The sequence below is a fragment of the Limulus polyphemus genome, unplaced genomic scaffold (genome assembly GCF_000517525.1).
Source record: "Limulus polyphemus unplaced genomic scaffold, Limulus_polyphemus-2.1.2 Scaffold92, whole genome shotgun sequence".
Taxonomy (NCBI): Eukaryota; Metazoa; Arthropoda; class Merostomata; order Xiphosura; family Limulidae; genus Limulus; species Limulus polyphemus.
The window spans coordinates 367,264-378,052 of NW_013665702.1; the positions used below are offsets into that span (position 1 = coordinate 367,264).

The window sequence follows — 10,789 nt, forward strand, 5'->3', positions numbered from 1 at the left end:
CTGAGTTGAACTGTAACTGAGTCATGTCTATACCAAACGCCTAAACTAGAATTATTAAACAACAAGGTTATCAAAAACGTTTTCAGTGATTGGTTATCATTCACTTAAAAATACTGTTGGACTTATAACTTACTGGATGCTCTAATGTACGACGTCATCAGAAAGGCAGTCATTGGGCAGAGGCGGCAAGATAAAAGGATCACACACGCCAGAGTTAGACAGAAGAAGACAGACTTCCTTGGTGGTGTGACTAGACTGCTCTAGAAGTTTCTTATACTGCTTCATGAAGTATGTTTTCCAGGTAGGTTATAATATAGTCTCACTTGCTTCGGGTTTTGAAAGAATAAATTTATATAACAAGTTATTCTCTTCTATTCAGTTTTCACCCGTTACTATACCACACTTTCTATAATGAAAACAGCTTCAAGAAATTTAGCAGTAAGGAATGTGATTGATTGTTTGGAGTTAAGTACAAAGCTACACAATGGGCTATCTGTGCACTGCCAATCACGGGTATCGAAACCCGGTGTCTAGCGTTATAAGTCCGTAAATATACCGCTGTGCCACTTGGGGGGGGGGGCAGTAAGGAATGTGAATTAGTTCGCTTTAAATCAGTTTAACAATACTTTTATATATACCTTAGTAGATCAGGGGTTAAAATCAAAATGTCAGTTTGCTGAAAATTTTATAACACATAACGCAACAAAGGTCATGAAATGTGCACATTGAAGCGTAGATCATAGCACCAAGGGTAAGTTTTGGTAAAGTCCGGTAAGAAAATAACTATATCAAAGAGAATATATTTTTATAATCACTAGAATAATGATCGTTATATAAAAGGAACATATTTTTATATTTAAAATCATTATTATCATATCAAGGAGTAAAAATGGTTAATCTATAGAGCAAAAATTGTTATACGAAATAGAGGAAATAAGTAAACTCTAGAGTGAAGATTATCACACCAAGAAAATGGGATCAGTTATATGTAGTCATAGATCTATATAAATATTATTACATAAAGTAGAAGGAGTCAAACAACTCTAGATTAAGGTTATCACAGGATAAAAAGAATGCCAGTAATATCTATAGGAATGTTAGCACATCAAGTAAAGAGAATAACTGATCTCTACACGAAGGTTAACACGGCAGAAAGATAATCACTTGTCCTTAGATGAAGGTTAAATCATCAATAAAGAGAATGACTGGTCTGTAGATGAAGGCTATCAAGACAGGAAAGATAATCACTTGTCTCAGGATGAAGATTATCATGTCAAGAAAGATAATCACTTGTCTCTAGATGAAGGTTATCACATCAAGTAAAGAGAACCACTGGTCTCTGGATGAAGGTTATCACGTCAGGGAGGATAATCATTGACGTGATAACGGTTATCAAGTCAAGTAAAGAGAGCTGTGGTCTCTAAATGAAGTCTATTACAACAGTAAAGAGAATAATTGGTCGAAGGTTATCACGTCAGGAAAGAGTATCACTCCTCTCTAGATGAAGGTTATTCATCAAATAAAAAAAATCACTTGTCTCTGTATGAAGGCTATTACATCAACTAAAGAAAATCACTTGTCTCTGGATGAAGGTTATCACGTCAGGAAAGATAATCGCTGATATCTAGATGAAGGTTATTAAGTTAAGTAAAGAGAACTGTGGTCTTTAAATGAAGGTTATCACGTCAGAAAAGATAATCACTTGTCTCTAGATGAAGGTTATCACATCAAGTAAAGAGAATAATTGGTCGAAGGTTATCACGTCAGGAAAGAGTATCACTTCTCTCTAGATGAAGGTTATTCATCAAATAAAAAGAATCACTTGTCTCTGTATGAAGGCTATTACATCAACTAAAGAAAATCACTTGTCTCTGGATGAAGGTTATCACGTCAGAAAAGATAATCACTTGTCTCTAGATGAAGGTTATCACATCAAGTAAAGAGAACCACTGGTCTCTGGATGAAATTTATCATGTCAGGAAGGATAATCATTGATGTGATAAAGGTTATCAAGTCAAGTAAAGAGAGCTGTGGTTACTAAGGTTATCACAATAGAAGAGAAAATAACTGGTCGAAGGTTATCACGTCAGGAAAGAGTATCACTTCTCTCTAGAAGAAGGTTATCACATCAAATAAAGATAATCACTTGTCTCTAAATGAAGGTTATTACGTCAGGAAAAATATTCACCGATCTCTAGATGAAGGTTATCAATCAAGTAAAGAGAACTGTGGCCTCAAAATGAAGGTTATCACGTCAGAAAAGAGAATAACTGGTCTCTAGATGAAGGTTATCAATCAAGTAAGGAGAATTACTGATCTCTAAATGAAGGTTATCAGGTAACAAGAATCCTGATCTCTAGATGAAGGTTATCAATCAAGTAGAGAGAATTACTGATCTCTAAATGAAGGTTATCAGGTAACAAGAATCCTGATCTCTAGATGAAGGTTATCACATCATGTAAAGAGAACTGTGGTCTCTAAATGAAGGTTATCACGTCAGAAAAGAGAATAACTGGTCTCTAGATGAAAGTTATCACATCAAGTAAACAGAATCACTGATCTCTAAATGAAGGTTATCAGGTAACAAGAATCACTGATCTCTAGATAAAGGCTATCAATCAAGTAAAGATAACTGTGGTCTCTAAATGAAGGTTATCACGTCATAAAAGAGAGTAACTCGTCTCTAGATGACGGTTATCACATCAAGTAAACAGAATCACTGATCTCTAAACGAAGGTTATTAGGTAACAAGAATCACCGATCTCTAGATAAAGGCTATCATATCAAGTAGAAGTAATCACTCATTTTTTGTGGCACGAATTCAAAGTTAAATAAGCTTGTTGTATGATTTATATAACACTGGAATTCAGACAAAGAAAGAATAATTTGCAGTAAAGAAGACAAGTTTTGTATTCGGGTAAAGTCACTAACAAAGACATTGTTTTTAATTCTTCTTGAAGACAACTACAGTATTTGTATGATGGTTATGTATTTCAAACGGTCTTTGGCTTCTAAAGATATCACGTACCAGGATCAAGCACTAGCTTCAGCTTCTGAGTCAACGACTCAATTTTTCCAACACAGCTGTACACATGATATTTTACATCTACTTATCTTAAAAAACGAAGGAAATCCTTACAACTTTACTGAAATATTATTTTAAGCAACGCAAAAGGGAATAAAACATTTATTAATAATTAAACAAATAAAATATTACTTATAAAGAAAAAGTTTCTTGTTTATTTTTTGACTATATGCTTACCATAGTTAAAGTAATTATTACATTTTTATTACTTTATATTCCTATTGTGTAATAACTGTTTACAAATGTTCTCTCAGTGTATTTATGAATCTAATAAATGTTCTTATTGATCTTAGAGGATTATTGTCCTTTGTCTAAATCTTTATCTTTTGTTAGTTCACCTAAGTAATCCTTATTAAGATTTGACAGTTAGTTATTACTTTACTTTGCCTTTATTCTAGTAAGAGTATAGAATATTATTTGATTTATAAACCTACAGAGGAATTATTTTTATGTCAAAGTATTCAGAATTTTTTTCAACTTGAGAAAAAGATAGTAATATTTTAAATTTTACAGTCTTGATTTGTTTGTTTGTTTTAGCGCAAGGTTACACAAATGACTATTTGCGCCTTAATCACCGTGGGGAATCGAACCCAGGAATTTCAGCGATGTAAGTCTATAAACTTACAGCCGACCCAGGGGAGGATCACAAATTTTCAAAAGCAAAATCACTTACGACTATCCTCAATAAGCCTAACACGAGTGTATAACATTCCATAGTAAAATCCGATATAAAATAAACATCGTGTTTTTTTTTTATTCCTATCCAAGTGCAGTTTGAAGAGAAAATATTATATTTTTGCTGTATATCTATTTATTTTCTTTCCGCAACCATGATGTCAGCTAATTAATTGTCACAAGTTTCCTATATGTTAAGATATGTTACGTTGTGAGCAAAAATATTTAGCTTCTACTTTCTACCAAATTTTTCCTAGGACATATAACCGCAGTTCATAGCTTGGTATTACTGCTCAGTCCCTGAAAATATGTTTACCCTGTATGAATTGGGATTATGGCCGAAAAATATGGTTAATTGTACTTGTAAAATAATAGTCCACAGAACGAAAAAGCATGTCTTATTACATAAAACAAGTATTTTTTTTTAATACGTGTGGAGTAAAACGTTGTCAACAGCGAGGACAGATCAACAGTAGAAAATCAGTAAAGATAGAAGTAAAATAAAATAAATTATACATTAAATAATAAATGTATATCTGTATTTGACACTATCAACTTAAGTAAAAAAAGTAATAAAAGTGGTGCATGTAGAACTAACGTAGAAACACCCACTAAATAAAGAAAAACCAAATTCTTATCGTTTTGCGAAACTGGCAGGAGAGCGGATATACTTGAGCAAACTCAGTTTGTACAGAAACCCAGAGTGGGTGCTATAAAATTAAATATTTTCAGTTTATTTTGTTATCCCTAAGGAAACGAAGAACTTGTTTAAAAATCTTTGAATTTCAGGGCATTTGAACACAATATTTAAGAGAGTTTAATTTGGCTCAATTCGATCCCAAGTACTCTTATATAAAATTTGAATTGATTGATATTTGCTTAGAAATAATTGATAAAGATTGTAAGCTAATACTAACTACGTTACCAGTGAGGTACAGATTAATTTTATTCGACACTAACTAGCCAGGCTTTAGGTTTACTGCACACAAATCACGTCATAGCATACCCTTCGTAATGTAAAAGTTTCCAGTTTTATAACACTTTCGTGAAATGTTTTTACTGAATATTAAAACATTAGCCATGTTTAAGCGTATTAAATATACTACTGACCATTACCGAAACACCAGTCCCATGAGTATATTACACTTACATAGGCTGGCTGAGAGCTTTCATTACATGCAATAATTAACTTTAATTCAATGAAAAAGTATTAACTTCTCAGTGACGACAATGGCAGAAACAACTACGAATTTTTATGCTTATTTCAAATACTATTTCAATTTCTTAGTCAAGAAGAAGAAATATAAACTCTATGAACACGTTTCGTTAGTTCCAAATTATTACAAATGCTCTAAACAAGGTGTAATATTTCATTATATAACACTCATCTTTAGATAACTTTGTTCAAGTTAAAGCTTTATTCGACTCTTTTTTTTTATAAGAAAGGTTTTACTATTTTTCTCTTCATCTTTATTCGACGTTGTTTTAAGCAAGATTTCACTGTTTTGCTACCAATCGTACTCGCCCTCAGTGGCTCAGCTGATAGTCTGAGGGCTAAAACCGCTAAAAACCGGGTTTAGATACTCGTAATGGGCACGAAACAGATAGCCCACTGTGCTTAATACCAAACAAACGTTATCTTTACGCCACTTTCTTCTAAGCAGGGTTTTACAGTTTTGCTCCCCATCTTTACTTAAGATACTTTAAGGCATTATATGATTAAACTAGAATAACATGCCTTTAAGTGGATGAAGTTAGAAGGACACGTATGTTCTTCAATACTTCAAGGAAGCCTTAAGGCTACTGGAAATCATACACGACAGGCCAACGTTAAGGCTGATAGTTTTCACGGAGCTCGAGCGTAGTTCTATAACAGTTCCTTCGGTCATTTTAGACTGATTGAGTAAAATTTAACAAACTAACAAAATACAGTAAACGTTTAAATACGCTTTTCTACTTGAATACAATATATAACGCTATCAATTAATTTCTATTTTATTTTTTCGTGACAAATAGTTTTAAATAAATGTGTCCATGATACTATTTGATACCTATGTTATTGAAACACAGATGTTAGAAATTTCCACTTCTCTTTTTCTACTTTTGTTGCCAACACAAGGGCATAAGCGATTTTTTTTTTCATGAATCAGTGTTTTTCCAAAAACGTTTCAGATATTAAGGTTACTAACAACAACCTTGATACCTCTCACTTGGCCATTTAGAAAGTCAAGGCTACTAACAATATACCTGAGTCTTGGGATTTCTAATCTGGTCGTTTAGAAAGTTAAGGCTACTAATAATATCCCTGAGTCTTGGGATCTCTAATATGGTCGTTTAGAAAGTTAAGGCTACTAATAATATGCCTGAGTCTTGGGATATCTAATCTGGTCGTTTAGAAAGTCAAGGCTACTAATAATATACCTGAGTTTTGGGATATCTAATCTGGTCGTTTAGAAAGTTTTAAGTTTTTAGGTCTCTGCCTTACTCATTTAGACTACGTGTTACATAAATTGTCGTTCAGGTTGAGAATACGAAATGCTACTTTAAACTTTGAGAATGCCTAGAACAGTAAAGAACAGTTAAAGGCTTAACGATATATATATATACCATTTTGAAAAATATTTCATAACTTAGATTTCATAGTTATACTAATTATAAAGACACTTTAGCGTAAAAGATATATATATATATATGTGTGTGTGTGTGTGTGTGTACAACATTTTTTACCTGGAAACTTAAAATACTGAAATTAGATTTTCTTCATTCTTTGAATGTTTCAATGTTTCCTGATTTCACGTAATACTTAATCATAATAATAATATATATATAAATTTTTAATGTGGCGAAATCATTACAAAAAAAGTAATACTTCCATAACTTAATGCTAAATTTTCTGAGTTGGAATTTATAAGTTAACTGAAAATGAAGCCTATCACTAAGGCTAAAGCTTCGCATTGCGAAGTTAAGGTCAACAGGTATTACTTAGTAGCTACGAATGATAGAATAAAACAGGTATTACTTAGTAGGTATGGATGAGAGAATAAAACAGGCATTACTTAGTAGGTATGGATGAGAGAATAAAACAGGCATTACTTAGTAGGTATGGATGAGAGAATAAAACAGGCATTACTTAGTAGGTATGGATGAGAGAATAAAACAGGCATTACTTAGTAGCTACGGATGATAGAATAAAACATACATTACTTAGTAGGTATGGATGATAGAATTAAACAGATATTACTTAGTAGGTATGGATGATAGAATGAAACAGATATTACCCAGTAAATATGGATGATAGAATTAAACAGGCATTACTTAGTAGGTATGGATGATAGAATTAAACAGGCATTACTTAGTAGATTTGGATGATAGAATTAAACAGGTATTACTTAGTAGATTTGGATGATAGAATTAAACAGATATTACTAAATAGGTATGGATGATAGAATTAAACCGGCATTACTTAGTAGATTTGGATGATAGAATTAAACAGATATTACTAAATAGGTATGGATGATAGAATTAAACAGGCATTACTTAGTAGATTTGGATGATAGAATTAAACAGATATTACTAAATAGGTATGGATGATAGAATTAAACAGGCATTACCTAGTAGATTTGGATGATAGAATTAAACAGGCATTACTTAGTAGATTTGGATGATAGAATTAAACAGGTATTACTTAGTAGATTTGGATGATAGAATTAAACAGGTATTACTTAGTAGGTATAGATGAGAAGAAACGATGTTTGATGAAAGGGAAACTTAGTTATTTTCCTTTGTCTTAGCGTCTGTGTTTGTTGTTAAGCTCAAAGCTGCATAATTGCTATCTGTGTTGTGCCCACTGCAGGGATCAACTCTCGAATCTGGTGTTATAAGCCCTCCACTTTACCGTTGAACCATCAGAGAGGGAGTGGTGCGCTTTCCTGGCATTATAACTTGGATAACCTGAATGTCTTAATATTGTATCGTAGGAAGAGTTTGAGACAATTTTGAATAAATCATATTATTCAATGTGTATCAATGTTAGCCACATTACCTTAGATGTTGATAATTCTTAGTCTCTGGAGAATTTCCACATTTGTTTTTTGAACCTTTCTATTATAACGGCTACATCATTCACTAAGGAATGATGCCTACTTACTGTCAACTTCTATCTGTTTTCTCAGTTGACGATTTCTCATTGAAAATTAAACCGTGTGGTTTATATAATTTTTCATTATAAAACAAATAGAAGGAAACCGCGTGGTTCATATAATTCTTTATTATACAACAAATGGAAAGGAAACCGTGTGGTTTATATAATTTTTATTATAAAACAAATGGGAAGGAAACCGTGTGGTTTATATAATTTTTTATTATAAAACAAATGGAAAGGAAACCGTGTGGTTTATATAATTTTTTATTATAAAACAAATGAAAAAGAAACCGTGTGGTTTATATATTTTTTTATTATAAAACAATGGGAAGGAAACCGTGTGGTTCATATAATTTTTCATTATAAAGCAAATGGAAAGGAAACCGTGTGGTTTATATAATTTTTTATTATAAAACAAATGGAAAGGAAACCGTGTGGTTCATATAATTTTTCATTATAAAAGAAATGGAAAGGAAACCGTGTGGTTTATATAATTTTTCATTATAAAAGAAATGGAAAGGAAACCGTGTGGGTTATACGATTATTAACTATGAAAATAACAAAAATTTACTTTTCAAATACATTTTTTTCAATGCAAGCAACAGAACAAAAATCTTCAAACAACATTAGATTTTTATGTCTTTAAATGGCTGTATCCAGATGGGAAAGCGATAAGCCTCCGAATTTACAGCGTTAAAATTAGGGGTTCGATTTCACTCTGTGGACACAGCAGAGAGTCCGATGTGGCTTTGCTATAAAAATACACACACACAAACGCATTCTAAATGCTGTTACGCATGCGTAAATGAAAAAAAAAAAGTTCTTCTCGACGATTGTCTTGAAAGTCTGTTCCTGGAATAGAATTAATCATTTATAACGTTTTCGACTTCCTAGGTATCTTTTATGCCCTTCTTTATCATTGTAATTGATTTTACTGGAGCTTGAACCAAAAGTATTTGTACATCAACCAGATAATCTCTTGTTTCCTGAATCTAATCAACCACATTCTTTATCCTCCCTGATTATTTATTTAAGAATTTAATTTTACGTCATTTATGTTTGAGAAGTACAGGAATCTTCAAAACAATTAAAGATCAGGAAATCATCATGAAACATCAGGCAACGCTAGAATTAATGGGATTTCAGTTAAACTGTATTTTGTAGTTGACAAAGGTTTATCAGACGGACTATCTCTAGTTTTAGTTAAAATGTCATTTACATTAATCATTTATAGATATGAAATGCATAAAATGGCAATTATTGTGGTGTTCAAATAATAGCAAGATGGAAATAACTTTAAAACTTGACCAAAATAATAAGGTATTTCCGTTCTTAATGTAACGCTTCTTTGAATTTCTCACCACCAAAACACCGTTCATTACGACATAATAGCCTGATTAGCATGAGTTATTCTACGCTTATAGTAACTATCTGCGATTAATATGAGTTCTTCTCCAGCAGAATTCAAGTATTTCTTAGACTTTTCAACAAATCTTAAGGTTTCACTTGTCATAAAAACTGAGTACCAAATAAAAACAATCTTAAACCTTTCTATGAATAATGTGTGTTTTTGTAATAGAGCTGGAATAAGTTTTCACTTGCATGCATAGTATGTGGAAAGTGCGTTACTTTAATACAGTTGGGATAAGTTTTCACTTGCATGCATAGTATGTGGAAAGTGCGTTACTGTAATACAGTTGGGATAAGTTTTCACTTGCATGCATAGTATGTGGAAAGTGCGTTACTGTAATACAGTTGGGATAAGTTTCACTTGCATTTATTCAACAATATTATTTTTCATTATATTTTATATATGTGCGGTATTTTCTTGAAATGTTCATAATTTTCTTTCTATTTTCTTTAGAGTATCAAGGGCGATCCTTGTCATCTGGGCATCTTTATGGATGGCCCAGTTGACCACTATCTCATCATTCGAAGAGAGATACAACATACTGGAACCTGGTTACACGGAGAAGAAGGAGGTTCAGGATATTTATCAATCTGACTACCTGAAAGCCAAGCGAGCTGATCAAATGTATAGCTTTGGTTTTGGTAAAAGAGATTCTTTGGCCTCTCCAGGCAAAGTTTTATCGGATTCTCCTGAACGCTTAAACACTTTCCTGACATATAAAAGGGTTCCTCAGCACTTCGCTCTTAGCTTAGGAAAGCACTTTGTACCCGATACTAATAATTTGGATGACAAATGCAGCATCATTTACGTTTTTGGACTAGGCACGAGAAAAGGGGCAGTGGACCGATTTTCTTTTGGAAAACGAGGAGAAAAACAGTTTAACTTTGGTCTTGGAAAGCGCACTTCCTTAAAAGTTGGAATATTACAAAAGTACGAGGATTTTATTAAACGAAGATTTCATTTTGGTTTAGGAAAACGCATGGATCGAGAGTACAGTTTTGGTTTGGGATAATAGTAAAGAGGACCAGATGAAGAACAGGGAAAGCTTATTATTATATAGAAGTACTTTTGATCAATGACTGAAAAATACAAACAATAAAACATAAAAATGTATAGAATAAAGAATATGAAAACAATGAACAATTTTCGTATGCTTGAGTAATTAAAATTCATTGAAAACGTGATGTGGCAAAAGATATATATATATATATATAAGTACATAAAATGGTACTGTATGTGAGATATGTAAATCAACACAAAAAAGTTTGAACAGAATACGCTAATCATAAGTTCGCACTTTAAGAAAACAAACAGAAATCAAATAACAAATATACAAATTATCAAAATAAACGATATATGTATTTTTTTCCAAATAACTGCATGATAGCACCTAATTATCATTGTAAATATTCCGTCTGACTACCTCACACTGCTCATTTCACGTGTGTTTATTATTATTCACACCTCTACTAAGGTG

The 10,789-nt window shown here is 32.2% G+C and overlaps 1 protein-coding gene across 1 annotated transcript; it reads left to right on the forward strand.

The window, feature by feature from the left end:
* Positions 1 to 229: 229 nt before the first annotated feature.
* On the forward strand, positions 230 to 10,396 carry LOC111088311 (allatostatins-like). The gene is made up of 2 exons (XM_022398048.1): positions 230 to 301; positions 9,766 to 10,396. Exons 1-2 carry the CDS (start codon positions 291 to 293, stop codon positions 10,322 to 10,324), a joined length of 570 nt encoding a protein of 189 aa, XP_022253756.1. The 5' UTR covers positions 230 to 290; the 3' UTR covers positions 10,325 to 10,396.
* The last annotated feature ends 393 nt before the right edge of the window (positions 10,397 to 10,789 follow it).